The sequence below is a fragment of the Aplysia californica genome, unplaced genomic scaffold, assembly GCF_000002075.1.
Source record: "Aplysia californica isolate F4 #8 unplaced genomic scaffold, AplCal3.0 scaffold00018, whole genome shotgun sequence".
In the NCBI taxonomy this organism is placed as follows: domain Eukaryota; kingdom Metazoa; phylum Mollusca; class Gastropoda; order Aplysiida; family Aplysiidae; genus Aplysia; species Aplysia californica.
The window spans coordinates 389,951-408,678 of NW_004797288.1; the positions used below are offsets into that span (position 1 = coordinate 389,951).

The following is an 18,728-nucleotide window of genomic DNA, read 5'->3' on the forward strand; positions in this document are numbered from 1 at the left end:
CCCAAACAACAAAGACTGAAGTTTCACCCTCAACTGAGAATATTTACAGTTGAAAATACTCTTGTTCATCTTTGTACATATTCATCATTGAGCATGAATGTAATGAATGCATTTCTGTGTCGATGCTGAATCTTTGTATATTCATTAGTGCTCTGCTATATCCATACAAAAATTCTCTTGTGGACGAACAAAGTTGAAGTAATCTTATCTTCTTATCTTATCTTAACTGTTACAACATATCTATACCCTTTCAAATTGCTTTTGTTCGAATGAAACTTCACTTGTTACTTGTATTTTTGCTTACAATTAAAGCATCTATCTTTTCTCCATCACATGTCCATTAGGCAGTGTGTCAAAACTCAATACACCAGGGACCCTTTTCAGTCAAAAGGTTCTACATCTACAGGGCAAACTGTGGGAACAAACTTTTGACCCCCCCCCCCCCCCCCCCCCCCCTCAACTACGTAAATTGCTGTGGGTTATCATCTCAGAAATACTAAACATCTGATTACTATTGATCAGCTGCATGTCAACACATAAAGACAATAAACATAGAATTAAATTTGCTGAACCCCCCCCCCCCCCCCCCTGCCCCAAAGAAGTTTTGGTTTGTTTGAGTGAACAGAAGTACATCAACATAATCACAGCCATTTTTTTATTTTAGTGCTGGGAAAAGGTCAGACTGACAGAAACAACAGAGGAAGAGAATAAGTTGGACCTACAAGTGGTGCCCTCCAACTACCTGTCCAATAAAAATTCAAAAAAGGAAAGAATTTTTTGTGAAACATTTCTTAAGAAGCAGCAGAAATTTGACTTAAAAAAAACTAGGCATAATAATAATAAAATAAATAACAGTACAATAACCACATCAGTGGCACTTACCAGATCTATTGACACCAAATATGATTGGATTTCCATTGTTTTTCTCCCTGAATACATCTACAAAGAGAACAGTACCTCAGAAAGACAACCTTTTTAGGGAAAGGCTCATATATTATGCACTTACCAACACAAGAACAGCATTCAGTATAGAGGGACTTCAAGCAGACCTGGCAGTCGCGGCAGCAAGTGCAGTTCTTCAAGTCTGACATGTCACAGCCACAACACTTGATCAGCATACACTTGCTGACCCGTGGTCCACAGATGGCGTTGTTGCATGCATAAACGATGCAGGCTCCGGTTCCCAGCAAGAGGAGCAAAAGTGTCTCAGGTCTGGCCATACTGGCTGCAAAATAGGGGAAAAGGGAGAATTACAACTCTACAAATAGAAATAAAGAAAATGAACGATATTATAATAATATTAATAAACAGCATTTGTATACCCCTGTTCGACAGCAAGCTGTACATACTTTACACTATATTATCCGATGCACTTTGTAGGAAACCAAACTGCCCGAGTTCTGAGCCACCCAAAACCTGGGAAGAATACATAAAGGTAAGGAAAACAGTCACATTCATTACGATTCATTCATCTATCTATCGGACTCTCAAGTGTAATGACTGCTGTGTGTCACTTTCCTCACTCCCAACAAATAGGAAAAATGTATGGGGGTCATGGAACAGAGGCTGGTGGCCATTGTGGGGACATGACTGCTTTTTTTTTCCTCTCTCCAAGTTCATAGTCATAGACACCCTGCATAGATCTAGATGCATGACAACCCCATCTGACCCCTACAGCGGGGCTTTACCGGAATCCCCTTTTTCCCCCATGTAAACTTAATTACTAATGCATGAGTTGAGCGGGGCAAGGAAAGTCCGCAACTTGGATACAGCGGGAGAGATCATATCGAGTGAGCTGTATCTGGGGGCATGGGGTTGGACGATGGGGAGCTGTAGATGGGCTCCAAACAGGCAGTCAGCGGAGCGGCGTTGTGATTGGCCAGTCCACTGATGAGCGAAGAGGGGTAGGCGGCAGAGAGAGATGGTGCAGAGAGACATATGTGTGTGTGTATGTGTATGTGTGTGTAGGGGGGGGGGAGGCTGCGTTGATCAAGGTACTTGACTCAAAACGCACAGTCTCAGACGTCAGCTCCTGGTGTCACCCCCGGTACCCGTACTGGTGGTCTTGGGACCAACACAGGGTTTTGAAGGTACTGCCCCCAACCACCAATTCCTGGAAACTTGCCGACAGGAGAATTTTTCTTCTGGAACCAAAAGTCTCACTATAGCCATGTTCTACTGTATAACGACAGTTCATTGTATTTTAGTTTAGTTTTAGTAGAGGTTTTGCAGCGCTCGCAACTGCATAAGGTCATATGAGCGCCAGAAGATTAGAGGTGTTACAAGAGAGTAACAAACATAAAAAAGAAGGGGGGACGATAGATGTTTCATAGGAAAGAAGAGGCAAACCACACCAGATCACCCGCCAACCACCCACATTGTATCTTAACAAGTACGTGTATGAACAGATCTTAATAGGGACTTTCCATTTATGGTATATTTGCAACTTTTTCATTTACACGCATTTTTCTTCCAGCGTTTTTAAGCACACTAGACTTAATGCATAAATAATAAAAATGGATGGGGATAGGGCATAGAATATGATAGAAGTTTTTGATTAGACTTGCTTTCAATCTATAGAATATAAATGGCTGTGCCATCTTGTTATTTTTGGAATCCAGACCAAAAATAAAGGGAAACAGGCAATAGAATGGTCCCATCATGCTTACTGTTTACTTTCTGCTCATTTCACTAACACACAGAAAACGGGGAAAAAAATGAAAAAAGTCAAGGTTATAATTATGAAGGAACCTCATGCTAGCTCAAGGTGCCCCCGAAACTAATTTTAAAAATGTTTTTGTAAGAGTTTTACAGCACTTGCAACACAATAAGGTCAAATAAGTGCCGAAGAATAGAGGTGTTACAAGAGAGTAACAAACATAAAAGAGAAGGAAAGGAGATAGAGACGATAGATTTTTTTATAGGAAAGAAGGAGCAAACCAAACCAGAGCACCCACCAACCACCAACGAAACTAAGTACCCGGTTACTGTGTACGTAGATACTGAGACTACGTGCCCCATTACCGTCTACGCAGACACTTCCTTTATTTAATGCGTAACTGTAATGATGGAGGAAGGACGAAAGCAGGGAGCCATGCGAATTCCCCCAAACGACCCTTGGTAATAAATTATTTGTAAGATTGGGAACCCTCTAGGAAAGGCACCGGTGTGTGAGTCTGCGTGTGTGTGTGTGAAAGAAAGAGAGAGAGAGAGAGAGAGAGAGAGAGAGAGAGAGAGAGAGAGAGAGAGAATTGACAGACAGACAGACAGACAGACAGATAGATAGAGTGAGAGAGGGGGGAGAAAGAGAGAGACAGGACAGACAGACACACACCTCCTTCTTTGATAAAGGCCTAGTAACCTAGTGAACTAACTACAGTACAGACGGCACTACATTTTCTCATGACATGACAGCATCCCTGAGCATTGCCATGGCAGCGATCACCATGTCAGCGATTATTGTGCGTAAGCTCTAAAGTTCTTCGCGCCCCGCGCCTGGTGACACACGAAACAATGCATTGTTGTTATGGAGCAACGCCACGAGTGACACCTCTCTCTTACTGTAAAGCCTCTCTGATCTAGATCATTCTAGACTCTAGGCTGTTACAGTTGAACACACCAAACCTGAGAGTGCCAAGACACTTCTTTTTGAGCAGCATCTTCGTTGGACATGTATTTGACATTTGGACTGACTTTGCGAAAGTTTTGCCTTCTTAGAAACCTTTTTTTTCCTTTTGAAAAAAGAAAGCCTGCCTTTACGCATTTGATAGTAACAGACGAAGTATAAGTGCCACTTACCGGCTGCCTTAGGCTTATAACCGTAAGTATGTGAATAAACCTTAATATCAACCTTAAATGGAGACCCACGTCGTAATAAGATGTCAGAAAATAATCCCCCTTCTGTGGCCGGTAAAAGGCAACTGCCAGATTAGTTAATTTGGTTCATGTTTGTACACGATAAGACATCACACTTTTGGAGACCCCGAGTAGCTCTTCACCAGCCAACTAGTCGACTATATGCCTCTTACCAGCCACCAGTTTCCCCAATACTGGCCACCTGAAAAACTCATGCTATAACATCGTAGATTAGTTGTGTTTTTTGGGGTTTTCATACACACTAAATCATCATCTGGTTAGCATCTTTTGTAGCTATGAATAAGCATATATTGGCCAAAAAGCTGAAAAAAAAATTAATTAAAAACAAGTAACAACTCAAACAGCAAATGAAGTTGAACATAAAATAAAAATTAAAAATTTTAATTGTTGCTAATTTTTCGATTCAATATGGAAAACAGCAACAATTGAATCAGAAACAGGTAAAATGAGAAACAACAAATCTTTTGGACATAGATAAAATAATAGTGTAAACTATGAAAGGAATTAACGGTGTACATAATATATAATCAATGAACCTATATCCATTAATCGCCTCCATGTCCCCGTCGGGCTTACAATCACTTCCACCTGCGTCCCTCACCAGCCACTGATCATCTCTCACACTGCCAACTATAATCTCTCACACTGCCAACTATTTCAGCAAATATACAGCAAATCAGAGCAATCAGAAAAAACATTAAATCTGAAACTATCAAGCAGCTCATGGCGATGAACCATCTCTCACAAAGATCACATGTACCCATTCAGGAATTCAAAAGACAAATTTTTAAATGTAGTTACCAGCATCAAACTATTTCAACAAATGTGGATAACATTTAGAAAACAGCAAAGTAATTTAACAAAAACAAAATTGAAACTCCCAACAAAGTCCTCTCAAAACCACTCTCAACAAAGACTACAACTTTTACAGCAGCTCACAGAGTAAATACATCACAAATGAACCTAAATTCACTAACTTCCTCCTCCATTATACTGACAATCAACTCCATCCTCGCCCCTGTACAGCTCCTATGGTACCACTTCTCACACAATCCATCCGTCTAAGTCTCTGTCACTACCATATTCAAACTGTCCCCAGAGAAATTCGCGCCCGCAACCCACAACTTGCACACACAACATTGAATTCACAGAATTTCAGCCAATTTTTCACAAAAATTGGAAAAATAATCATAAAACTTCGTTAAAAATCACCGAAATTTTCTTCCACCACTAAAAATTAAAAATAACAATGCCAAGGGGGACAATTCATACCAGAAATAGATATATATATCTACCACTTCCTTTGTACAGGGTGCCCTGTGCCCATTGCGCATGGGATCAGGGCAGATCGAGATGATCACTCGACTTGTCGCCTGAAAACAAATGAGTTTGTTTTTGAAGCAACGAGTCGGGCCCGATCGACTTGTGTCATGATAGCCGCTTTGTGCCATCAATCTGGCGAGCAAACCGACCCAACTCGACCTCTCAATAGTCCTGTTTGGACTTGGAGTGAATCATCTTCTAGACAATATCTAGATAAATCTAGAGTAAATCAATCGTAAACACGATCGACTGATTACTTAGCAGACTTAGCTTGCTCAGTTCCGTAGCACCAGGTAGATAGATCTAGATCTGGTAAAAAAAATTGTGAAAGGCTTTAAATATTAGGCTAGGAGGGTAGACCTAGACATGGATCGATTTATAAAAAAAAAAACCCAACCCGTAAAGGATTTCAAAAAAATATAATCTTAAACTTGGAAAGGTGGGGGAGAGGTCTTGAACCATCTTCTATAACATTACACTTTTGTGAGGTGAAAAAATAAGGAAAATAATTTATGACAACATAAAAAAAAAATCACATAAAAAGAGTTAGATCTAACTATACTATTCACTTAGAGCGATAAGCACGGCATATGCGTGGCGATGCAGAGGTCCTCGAGCAGCAAGCACGAATGCCATCTCGCATTTTATCCACTGGAAGATACATTACATGTACTCTAGTCTAATTTTGATTACACCAGTGCGTTTAAGGTGGGGGGGGGGGGGGGGGGGGGTGTGTGGCTACACCTGAAGGCTATCTCGCTTATTAGTGGACCAAATTTTACCAAATTCCACATATAACAAGCATAGTAAGGAGTCTTAAAATCCACAATCAAATTTGAGAAAAAAGTTTCATTTCCATTGATACGGCGACCATATCGGATTTTGTAGACATGTTTACGTAATGAATACCACACTTATTGCACATGGAAATGGATTTATTTTTTGCATGCGTATTAACAGATCTAAAAAAAAATTTCTGTTGTTCTTTTCCTTCTAATTCTAAACGAATTAGAAAATCTTTAATGAATTTTTTCCTGAGGTAGTATTTTCAAGTCTTTTAGTTTTTAGTAGATGTTTTACGGCACTCGCAAGTGCATAAGGTCATATGAGTGCCAGAAGATTAGAGGTGTTACAAGAAAGTAACAAACATAAAAAAGAAGAAGGGGAGAAAAGGACGATAGAAGTTTCATAGAAAAGAAGAAGTATAGAGAAAAATCGTGTTTTGAGAAAACGGCCCATAAAGATAAATAAAATATTGACTATGCAATGAACTAGTAGTAGGAGTGGCTGAGGAAGCTAAAATTGCCTACAACTCAAACTCCAATTTTTTAATTTTTTGGGGGGAAACATTCACATTTACTTTTTTTATTTTGATCTAACAAAACTTATGTAGGTTACTTTGATTGCAATGAGCATACCAACAATGAATTCCAATAATTCCATGGAATTTTTTTTTTAGCTATAAAAATGACTTGCAACTTCTTTTGGAACTTTTGCTATTTTTCTTGCAACTTTTTATAACTTTTGCTATTTTTAACTGCAACTTTCTTGGAGGACAGTTCAAAACATGGTGGTATGTACTCTCATCATACCCTACCCCAGACAACATACGCTCAAGGACTTCTGCACACTCATCCCCAGAACTATCCATGCACTCAATACCATCTGAATCACATTCATCACTCTCAGCTTCCTTTTCATTTATCACATCAGTCTTCCTCTTTTTTTTTTCCATCCTCTTTTTCTCTTTCACTGCCTCTTTCTCGGCCTGTCTCTCTGTCATATTCACTTTGTTCGCTGTTTCCCTTTCTAGCCTCTTTTTCTCTTTCTCTGCCTTTTTTCTTGCCCTCCGTCTCTTCCTTGTCTCTATTGCAGCTTTCTTATCCCGTTCCTCTTTTTCCTTTCTTTCTTGGAACTCCCGAAACTTTTCCCCGGATACATACTTGGGAGTCTGCACTCTGTGCGCAGATTTTGCAGAACACTTTTGGGGTAAGGGGAGATTGTCAAAAGCGGAAGGGGGAACAATGTAATTGTACAGGTCCAGGTATTTCTGATACATTTCTTCATCTGGCCCTGGCGGAATGTTTCTCCACTGCCTTCTCCGGATACTGTACATATCAGAGGCAGACCAACCAGAGGTAATAATGAAATCCACAAGCTGGTCTACCGCCATGGCAATGTTCTTGGTGCGTGGGACAACTGGATTTGAGAGGTCAACAGCAGTAGAGGGCAGGTCACTGGAGGGGCTCACAGGCGAAGACAAGTCATCGGTGGGGCACACAGACGGAGACTGCACGACGGAGGGGCACACAGACGGAGACTGCTCGACGGAGAGGCACACAGACGGAGACTGCTCGACGGAGGGGCACACAGACGGAGACTGCTCGACGGAGAGGCACACTGACGGAGACTGCTCGACGGAGGGGCACACAGACAGGGACTGCTCGACGGAGGGGCACACAGACGGAGACATGTCATCAATAGGGCACACAGATGGAGATAGCTCGACGGAGGGGCCCACGGTCGCAGACAGGGGTTCTGGTGACGCACTAGAGGCAGCTGGAAACGTTCCGTTCACCCGACTAGCCCTGCACTTAGAATAGTCGGGCCTCCCAGGGTTCCACGGTGAGAGACCAGCTGCCTCAAATGCCTTGGCCATTTTTTCAGGTGTATGGGATCTTATCCACGCCTCCTTAAACACACCAGCAAAGGATTTTTTTGTGACCGCGCATACGTTTGAAATCCTCTTGTAGTCGTTCACGCTGTCCCTCCATTGCTGCTTGAGCACATCATAGAAAATTAGGTCAAGCGGCTGGACAATGTGAGAGGCATGTGCTGGCAGCACGTAGTATGTGATCTGGTGCTGTTTGCAGAAGAAGTGCACATCCATATCGATGAGACTCTGATGGCCATCTGCAAACAGCACCACAGGTCTTGACAGGTCTCTGGTGGCTGGCTCAAATGCGTTTCTGAGCCAAGTGAGGAAAACCTCAGAATTGACCCGACCGTTGGAGGTGAGGTCATAGTGTGCATTCTTAAAATCATCCCAGGGATAGTAAGTCCATCTGGAACCTGGGAAGATAATGTATGGCGAGAGAATACTTCCTCCAGCAGACCCGGCACAGAGCACAGTGATTTGCTGCTTTGTATCAGATCCCATGGAGCAAGGATGTTTCTCGTTCACATCAGTCACCATCACACTGCCCCGCTGCAAAAAGGGAAAGCCACTCTCATCAACATTGAAAATGTTTTGTGGCGGCACTGTGTGGATGTTTATACCTTCCTGATCCAAGTTGAGCTCGACTTCACGGAACCAAGTCCTGATCTTCTCCTCGCTCACCTTGGCTCGCTGTTCTCCGACAATTGAAGTCTTCCTCTGTTTGAGGTTTGGGTGCCGAGTTAAAAAAGAATAGAACCACTTGGAACCCGGTTTATTGTCTTTGAAGGGTGTGTCTCGCCCCTCCGCATTCAAAATTCGCTGGATGGCAAGACACACCTCTTCCCTGCCTTGGCCACAACCACGCGCAGCACTTTCCTCCAGCCACTCCACCACTCTAGCCTCCTCCTCTTGCATCAGGACAGTGCGGCTTCGGGGTGTCACGGGGTATAATCCTTTCAGTTTGTCTCCCAGAGTAGCTCTCGGCACATTAAATGTAGAGGCAGCCACCCTTTGGGACATGGCACCTGACTTGCAGGCATTCACAGCAGCCTCCATGTCATTTTGAGAATACAGCTTTCTTCTGTTATCCATTTTTCTAAGAGGCAGAAAGGGGGTGGGGGCGGAGGTATATATGCGTTACATTAAGTCGTTAAGAGAGTAGAAGAGGATCGAGTAACATTGTTCCTCTCTTTAAGTAGACCTAGATCTACTCATTTTCCCAGGAGTAAAAATCCTCATTTCAAGCCATCTCAATCTCAGCCAACAACAAAAGTCATCACACTTCGTCACAACCAAACAATATCAATCTAAAGTCCTACTACTCATGATAGAATAGTCCCATAGGTCAATGTAATAATAATAATAATAAAAATAATAATAGTAATAATCAGTTTATTTCTATAGCGCCGACTCCCATGTGAACACAGCTCTAGAGCTATAGAGAGAGAGAGAGAGAGAGAGAGAGAGGAGGAGGAGCGAGAACTTCCGGGCTAAACAAAATGGCAACCCGCGTAGTTCGGCTCGAGTCGAAAAGTGAAATAGCCGTAGCATCGTTGTAGACTACCAACTTAGTTTACTTTTGAGGAGCTATAACATCATCTTTTTCTTTGTTGTCAATTTGATCACTCACAAGGTAAGATTGAGGAATCTTCATTGAGAGAGAGATGAAAAAATAGATCATGTTATCTCACAATGCACTTGGCCCACCCTAAACGAAGAATGCCGCACCAGGCGGGGAAGGGAGAGGCGGTGGCTTGCGCACTCGGTCTTTAGGCCCCGCCCTGCAGGCACGTGATCCGTGGTCCGGCATGCTTCGCTGTGGTCCGGAATCACAAATGCTTCGCCGTGAATGCACGTTCTTGGTTTAGCCTTAGGTGAAGCTTCCCGGACTAGGCCTAACTCTCGATCTACTACTGTGTCGTCTAAATGAAGTTTCCTGGACCTCGGTATGGTTGAGAGAAGGAAGCTGTACTACAAAAATTAGTTCCTGCTAAATTCCATTAAAAGTGCTTTTGAAAATAGTCTTTTATTTCAATTTCTCTATAGATCTACACACGTATGATAAAAATAGCATTACGAAAAGGCCGTCAGGTCCGAATAACATTTTTTCATATTCGGACTCGAGACCAAATAAAAAAATTTCTTATTTGAACTCGAGTCTGAATATGAAAAATGTTATTCGGACTCGGGTCCGGAAAAAAGGAAGTGTCTTCGTTCTATAGATCTAACGTTCAGTGCTTCCAATTTTCCGCCTTTTTGTCTGTTTCTCCCACACCTTATCTGCCGATCCGATGCCCGCCGCCTCATTGATACGCCCCCACCCCCTCCACCCTCCATGTTTCCCACTTTCTTTGTTGTAGAAAAAGGTAAAATTGAAGATTAGCAGACCACCTGGCACCTGCACATTATGAGCTGTGTAAAAAAAAAAAAAGACATTCGTACAAATACACAAGCCTGTGTCATCTCGATTGTTTACCAAGAAAAAGTTGTGTTGCTGTGTAGAGCCGAGAATACGGCAACTTTTGATTCCATAAACCAGCGCAAATTCATTACGTAAATCTAGGTCAAGACTAGTTATTGCAATAATGATCAGTTACTGGGGAAAAAACGACTGACGCGTATGCGACGTTCAATGCTCCGACCGATAGTGCCCCCCCCTTCCCCGACACGCACACACAGCCACACGTGTGCAGGTCGCACATCCGACCCCGACACACGTTAACGAGCCATCTTTAATTGCATGATGACCACAAAAACCCTTTTTTTGCCAGAAAGTGTTTGCAAATATGTGCATTTTGTAGCTGTATCTTCACAGAGAATGGAACTTTTAAAACTTTTTGAATTTTTGAAATCCATCAATAGACAGAACAGTTACGAATTTTTTAATCAATTAATTTTTGGTACACTTTTATTGCTTATTAATTCAATAATGATAAGTTGTCGGGGAAAAAACGACTGACGCGTATGCGACGTTCAATGCTCTGACCGACAGGCCCCCCCCCTCCCCGACACGCACACACAGCCACACGTGTGCAGGCCGCTCATCCGACCCCGACACACGCTAACGAGCCATCTTTAATTGCTTCTTCTGATGACCTCTTGACAAAATAAACATATTTATTAGAAGCGCTATAACTTTTCAGACCAGCCTCAAATTCATCATAAAATAAAAACTCGGCTCCTGCACAAAACGCCATTTTGTCCGAGGTGATCCCGGTCTCTACCCAGCCTGAGGCTAGTCACGAGTGAGGCAGGACAGGAAGCCGGAGTCACGAGTCACAGGAAGTCGGAAGTGATGTCATGCTGGACAAGAATTAAGTCCGAATAAAATTTTTCCATATTCGGACTCGAGTCGGAATAGTTACTTCGTTACGAAAAATAAGCTACCGCTCATTTAACTGTGCTAAGCTCCTTTCATACCTAGAGGAATATCATTCAGTAGCTACAAGACCACATGTATGTGCCATCATTCGTATCTGTTCCTTGTGTCCATTATTATTATTTCCCTTATTTGTCCATCATATTCATCTGCTTTATTTCTGTTCCGTTTCTGTCCCAGTCATGCATCGTCTGACGTATGTCTTCATTGTGCTTGATTATTAAAAGTCTACGTCAAGTCACAAAGAATGTTGACATTTATTTATGAAGACATAAGAGATACACCCATCCTTGTGTCAGTGTCTTCGTTCTCTGCACTACAGCTAGCGTCTAGATCTACACTCTAACTTTCCACACACTTCATCTTTAAGAGATACATCATGACCATCATCCCTTGCCCTGCCCCGGGCTGCGACGTGGAGTGGCCTGCATCTACGCCGACCGATGTGTTGACACGCCTCATTGACATCCACGCCACCACAGCCCATACAACACGAGCGAATGCACCGACTGCGGCAGCCAAGGCTGAGAAAGTGCGACGCCCTGTCATGTCTGCATCCGGAACGAGCGAGGCGTGGTCATACTTCACCCAACGGTGGGCCGACTACAAACAAGCGACTCGCCTGACTGGTGCAGACATCGTCTTCCAGCTTCTCGAGTGCTGCGATGAGTCGCTACGAAAGGATCCCACTAGGACATTCGGCGCCCTAGCCTCCAGCGAAGAGAACACTGTCCTAAAGAACATCAAGAGCCTGGCGGTGCGCCAGGAAAACATCATGGTGGCACGGGTACAGCTACATCAAATGAAGCAAGACCGGGACGAGCCTGTCAGAGCCTTCGCCGCCCGCCTCAGGGGCCAGGCTGGGGTTTGCAACTTCAAGATAAAATGCCCTAGGTGCCCTCCAGATGTCCACGAACCCAGCGTGGACTATAGCGATATGATGATTCGTGACGTCCTCATCCGAGGTCTAATTGATGAGGAGATCCGACTCGACATCTTAGGTGAGTCAAAGCAGGACATGTCCCTCGAGGATGCACTCTGCTACGTGGAGGCGAAGGAGAGTGGCAAGAGGTCAGCCAGTCGCCTCGTTGAAAGCTGCTCCTACACCACGGCAGCGGTCACAAGCTCCTACAAGCGCAGTGAGAAGCTCGGCACACAGGGCAACTTGTTCCACAGTGAGGGCCAAGCGTTCCCCTGCAATTACTGCGGCAAACTGGACCATGGGAATGGTAGACAGGAACGTATGAAGAAGTGTCCGGCATTTGGTAAAAGATGCACCAGGTGTGGCCTATCCAATCATTTCGCCAACCTCTGCCGACAGTCGTCACGGAATCGCAACCCCTCAAATGCCCTGGATGACTCTGCTGCCGCCTTTGACAGTCTATGCGGTGCAGATTCCGCCACACCGGTGTCTAATGCGTACTCTGTATCCCTAGACCATCATGTATACAATGAGTTTTGCAGGGCATGGGAGAAGCGAGCATCCGACCCTCAGCCTTTTGTGAATGTCACCATCCAGGCAGTGCCTTCAGACCTCTCGGCTTCCCGCCATCTATGAGAGGCAGCACCTCTCCCGTCAAGTACCAAGCTATGGCAGACACTGGGTGCCAGTCGTGCCTGGCGGGCGTAGCACTCTTGACTAGGATGAGCCTCACTCGCCGCCATCTCCTCCCTGTCAACATGAAGATGACAGCTGCGAATCGTGGGGCCATTGACATCGTCGGAGCCCTTCCCCTTCGTATTTCTGGTACATCTCCGTCCAACACCAAGCTGGTGACTCACCAGATGGTGTACTTCACCACATCCACTGGTCGGGTGTTCCTAAGCAAGCAAGCCTGTGTGGCTTTGGGAATAATCCCTCCTAGCTTTCCGACCATTGGCGTCACCAGTGCAGCAATCAATTCGAAGGACAAGCCGGCTTGCGGGTGCTCACACCGCCAACCACCTCCGCCACCACCAACCTCCCTCCCACTTCCTGCCACAGAAGAGAACAGAGAGGGCTTGGAGCAGTGGCTCCTAGATCACTACAGGTCCAGTACCTTCAACGTGTGCGAACATCAACCTCTACCGATGATGTCTGGCCCTCCCATCCACCTCATGGTGGACCCTGACGCCCGTCCCGTGGCCCACCACACCCCCATCCCTGTCCCAGTCCATTGGCAAGACGAGGTCAAAGCCGGCCTAGATCAAGATGTGCGACTGGGGGTCATCGAGCCTGTCCCCGTCGGCACCCCAGTCACCTGGTGCCACAAGATGGTGATCTGTCCGAAGAAGTCGGGTAAACCAAGGCGCACGGTTGACCTCCAACCGCTTAACCGACATGCAACGCGGGAGACACACCACACTCAGTCTCCCTTCCACCAGGCCCGCAAAGTGCCACCCCACACGAGGAAATCGGTTTTTGACGCATGGAATGGCTACCATAGCATCGCTCTTGCTGAAGAGGATAGACATTTGACGACGTTTATCACCCCATAGGGTCGTTATCGCTATCTCCTGGCCCCCCAAGGCTACATATCATCCGGGGATGGATACAGCCGCCGCTTCGATGAGATCGTCGCAGACTTCCCCCACAAAACCAAATGCATTGACGACACCCTTATGTGGTCAAACTCTATTGAGGAAGCCTTTTTTCAGGCCATCAAGTGGCTTGACCTATGTGGCACCAATGGCATCATACTCAACCCATCCAAGTTTCAATTCGCCAAAACTACGGTTGAGTTTGCAGGTTTCGAAATAACTCCCTCCACCGTACGCCCATGTGCCCGCTACCTGGAGGCCATTCGACATTTCCCCACACCTCGGAACATCACCGACGTCAGGAGCTGGTTCGGTCTCATCAATCAGGTATCCTATGCCTTCGCTTCCGCAGAACGCATGCTCCCATTCCGGGAAGCACTGAAGCCGGGAAAACGCCTCGAATGGACAGAGGAGCTCGACCGTCTGTTTGAATGGTCAAAGGAGGCCATCATCAACGAAATCCACCAAGGGGTTGAAATATTTGACAAGAAGAAACCAACTTGCCTAGCCACCGACTGGAGCAAGGATGGCATAGGCTTCTGGCTCTTCCAGAAACATTGTACATGTCTTTCGGAAAAGCCATTTTGCTGCAAAACTGGCTGGAAGATCACCCTGGTCGGTAGTCGATTCACATCAGGAGCCGAGTCCCACTATGCGCCCATAGAAGGTGAAGCCCTGGCTGTGGTTGATGCACTAGACAAAGCACGCCATTTCACCTTGGGTTGTTCCGACCTGATCGTGGCGGTGGACCACAAACCTCTTTTGAAGACGTTTGGGGACCGGTGTCTCGACGATATCCCCAATCCCCGCCTCAGGAACCTCAAGGAGAAGTCCCTTAGATATCGCTTCCGCATCGTCCACATCCCCGGTCTACGTCATGCTGCAGCAGATGCCGTCTCCCGCAGACCAGTGGGCAGCCCTAACACTCTCAGACTCCCTGATGATGCCGCTCCCATTCTGCTCCTTGATGACCCTCCCTTGACACCTGAACTGCCACACGACTTTCTTTCTGCCATCCGCACCCAGGAACAGGATGACACCAACCAGGTATGCTCCAAACCTGACCTCGCTCCAACTGAGGTGATCAAGTCAGTGACTTGGGACGAGATTCGACTTGCAACATCCAGCGACTCTACAATGACTGCTTTGAGTAACACTATTGAGGATGGGTTCCCTGAAGACAGGGCTTCTCTGTCCCCTGATCTTCGCCCATACCATCAATTCCGGGAGTTCCTCACGACATTTGATGGTGTCATCCTGTACCACGACCGGGTAGTCATCCCCCCGTCGCTCCGTGAGCGAGTCCTCCAATCCTTACACTCTGCTCACCAGGGTGTGTCCCAAATGTGCTCTCGAGCTGAGGCCTCGTTTTTTTGGCCCGGCATGACCGCGGCCATCACTGAAGTGCGGGCCCGCTGTCAGTCATGCAACCGCATGGCACCTTCCCAGCCGAGTGCACCTCCCACCCCTCCAATAGCACCAGCATACCCGTTCCAATGTATTGCGGCGGATTATTTTCATCATCGAGGCCACAGCTACCTAGTTGCAGTCGACAGGTACAGTAACTGGCCTATCGTTGAAGAAGCCTCCCATGGATCTGCCGGCCTCGTTGCCGCGTTGCGTCGCATCTTCGTCACGTATGGCATCAGTGATGAACTGACATCGGACGGAGGCCCAGAGTTCACGTCCCTGGCAACCTCCACCTTCCTTCGCAACTGGGGTGTCCACCACAGGGTCTCTTCAGTCGCCTTTCCCCACTCTAATTGTCGCGCTGAAGTTGGAGTAAAGACAGTGAAACGGTTGATCACTGACAACACGGGTGCACAAGGATCTTTAAACACTGACAAGTTCCAGCGCGCAATGCTGCAATACAGGAACACTCCTGATCGTGACACCCACCTATCCCCAGCAATGTGTATCTTTGGACGTCCAATACGGGACTTCATCCCCATCCACCCAGGGAAGTATCAGCCTCACAGTACCTGGCGTGAAACCCTTCTGTCGCGAGAGGAGGCACTGAGGAACCGGCACATGCGCACCGCTGAGCGCCTCTCTGAGCACACTCGCATCTTACCTCCACTCGTCGTCGGTGACTGTGTGCGCATACAGAACCAAACGGGAACCCACCCGACCAAATGGGACAAGACGGGCATTGTAGTCGAAGTACGTCAATTTGACCAGTACGTCGTTCGAGTGGATGGCTCTGGCCGCATCACTCTTCGGAACAGAAAGTTCCTCCGCAACTACATGCCAGTGGTCCCACGCTCACCACTGACAATGATCCCGGGTGGCACCTCACCACCACAGCCGGTGCCTCAGAATGTTCACACCCCCAGGCATGCCAAGCCCAGCGTGACCTCGCCGCCCTCTCCTTGCCCGGATCTACCACAACCAGCTGGCGTTCCGGACCCCCCAGCACACGATCCATCGATGCCCACTGTCCCCGAATCCAGGCAAGAACTAGCACCTGATCCACGCCCTGCTGTCGAGACGGTGGTTCCACAACCTCAGGCTCATGCCACCCCGCGTGCTCTACGTTCGCTCCAGCCGCACAATGCCCCTGGCATACAAGAGCAAGATGCTCCCATAGGCGTGAGCACGCCTCCAGGCGGCCCTCGGCGATCGGCGAGACTGTTGGCCAGACAGAGCCTCAAGCCAATTGACTCTAAATCTTATTCTGATTCAGATCATTGATCAATCATTTGTTCCTTGTTGTATCACCATTATTTCTTGACATTTCATCAGTCTTTTCTGTTCTACTCCAAAGACTTGGGGGGGCGTAGAGGAATATCATTCAGTAGCTACAAGACCACATGTATGTGCCATCATTCGTATCTGTTCCTTGTGTCCATTATTATTATTTCCCTTATTTGTCCATCATATTCATCTGCTTTATTTCTGTTCCGTTTCTGTCCCAGTCATGCATCGTCTGACGTATGTCTTCATTGTGCTTGATTATTAAAAGTCTACGTCAAGTCACAAAGAGTGTTGACATTTATTTAATACCCGCGGTTGGGACATAGGCAAAAGTAGCCCCAATCTGCTGGTCCGGTATTCTTCAACTTCAATCTTACCATGTACCATCCTGCCTAGGCCTAAGACAGCCACCTGTTTCCTGTTTAATACGGCCATTTTTCTCCTTGACAGTCACAACGGGTGGCCGTCTTACACAGGTTTGACTGTGGCCACCTCTATTCTCACCCCGGGTGAGAATAGCGCAGGCGAGTCCTTTGGCTATTCTCACCCGGTGTCCGTTCACTGTTATATATCCTAGATCTAGGCTAACCAATTTTGCGTTCACCCTAAACCACAGAATTCTACACTGTGATAACAGAAAAATTGTAGAATTCTGTGCCGTGAACAAACGTTCTATTACTACTGTTAGCTTCTTAAAAGCGTACAATTTTGTCTGTGGGCAGTAGAGAGAGAGAGAGAGAGAGAGAGAGAGAGAGAGAGAGAGAGAGAGAGAGAGAGAGAGAGAGAGAGAGAGAGAGAGGAGTAGTGCGAGAGCTTCCGGGCAAAACAAAATGGCGACCCGCGTAGTTCGGCTCAATTCGAAAAAAGTTAAATAGCCGTAGCATCTTTAGACGACCAAATTAATTTACTTTTGTGTTTAAACATCATTTTTTTTACTTTGTTTTGGTCAATTTGATCGTCCACACTGATAGACAGATTCAGAAAGAGACAAGAGAGAGAGAAGAGGGGAGGAGTAGATCTAGCGAGAACTTCCGGGCAAAACAAAATGGCCACCAGCGTAGTTCGGCTCGATTCGAAAAGTGAAATAGCCATGTAGCATCTTTGTAGACGATCAAATTAGCTTACTTTTGTGCTATAAACGTAATCTTTTCTTTGCCTTTATCCATTTGATCATCCACATCGATAGAAAGTATTCCGAAATTAGGAAAAACAGGTCTTGTTTCACACCAGGTGAGAATAGCCTACGGTGGCAAGTCTCACCCGGGGCGGGGTGAGAGGTCGATCGTATTTCAATAGCCACTTCCTTTGACTGTAGTTTGTAGTTTTAAAGATCATGAGATAAATCTAGATCTAGATCTCGATCTAGTGAAGGACTTCCGTAACGAGCGACCGCCCAAAAAAGAAAGAAGAGACCTAGATAGATCTATATCTATATCTATATCTAGATCTATCCCTACCCCTACACCTACACACCTCTAACCCTAGCCTAGCCTCTAGACTCTATCCGTAGCCTTGCTTCTATTCTACTGTCTCACAGTGGTCACCCGTTACGGAACTCCTCTAAAAAAAACCCAACACTAATACCTCTGGCTCGTGAATATCAAAATCTATACACACCTTCTGATATGAAAACAGCACTTCAAAAGTAATTGTGATGCAGGTATTTTTACAACACATGCGCTACACACTCTTTGGCTAAATTCTATTGCTTTACACACTGACGACGTTTATGCCAGTTTTATGTCAGGTGAAATGTCAAATCCGATTTTTTTAAAAATGTATAGAGGCCCAAAAATAACATTATGATTATTGCACAACAGAGCTAGTTTTCTTATCTGCAAAATACATTGATTCAGAAAATCATACATTTTAGTGGGACTAGAATTGAACTGATCTTTCGTAGGCTACTGTTTTGACTTTTTCTGACTTAGACTATCTTTTCAACTCTCAATTGCAAACATGAATTCCTGGGCGAATAATCTGTTCGCGGGGAAAGCCATAACCATTTTCACGCTACATTATAAATTCTTTATTTATTTGAGTTGATGAAACCAATAAATGGCTGACTGATCAGAATAGTGTTCAAATTAACTTATGGGCCCTCGACTCGATTCCAAATCGTACAGACGAGGTCCATGATGTTTGTAACAAAATGCTGCAGACGAAAAGAGCAACTGCGAGCTGGATCAACGCGTATGCTGAAGATTGTTTTTTTTTTCTTAAGACACAACAAACTGCAAGAACTGGCACAATGATTAAAATTTAGAATAGGCC

General features: G+C 45.6%; 2 protein-coding genes across 2 annotated transcripts in view; both read right to left on the bottom strand.

The window, feature by feature from the left end:
- The window catches only part of LOC101848163 (twisted gastrulation protein homolog 1-A), a 28,228-nt gene extending 10,032 nt beyond the window's left edge, over positions 1-18,196 (bottom strand). The window contains exons 1-2 of the mRNA XM_005090491.3: positions 18,072-18,196; positions 1,007-1,225 (exon numbers count right to left, since the gene is read on the bottom strand). Coding sequence (XP_005090548.1) covers positions 1,007-1,220 — 214 coding nt within the window. The 5' untranslated portion in view covers positions 1,221-1,225; positions 18,072-18,196. The remainder of the gene's footprint in view (positions 1-1,006; positions 1,226-18,071) is intronic.
- On the bottom strand, positions 6,607-9,234 carry LOC106012656. The gene has a single exon (XM_013086252.2). It carries the CDS (start codon positions 8,948-8,950, stop codon positions 6,659-6,661), a length of 2,292 nt encoding a protein of 763 aa, XP_012941706.2. The 5' UTR covers positions 8,951-9,234; the 3' UTR covers positions 6,607-6,658.
- Positions 18,197-18,728: the final 532 nt, after the last annotated feature.

Bases quoted from the DNA above. Each gene is read 5' to 3' on its own strand.
- LOC106012656 (XM_013086252.2), bottom strand. From the start codon at position 8,950: ATGGATAACAGAAGAAAGCTGTATTCTCAAAATGACATGGAGGCTGCT.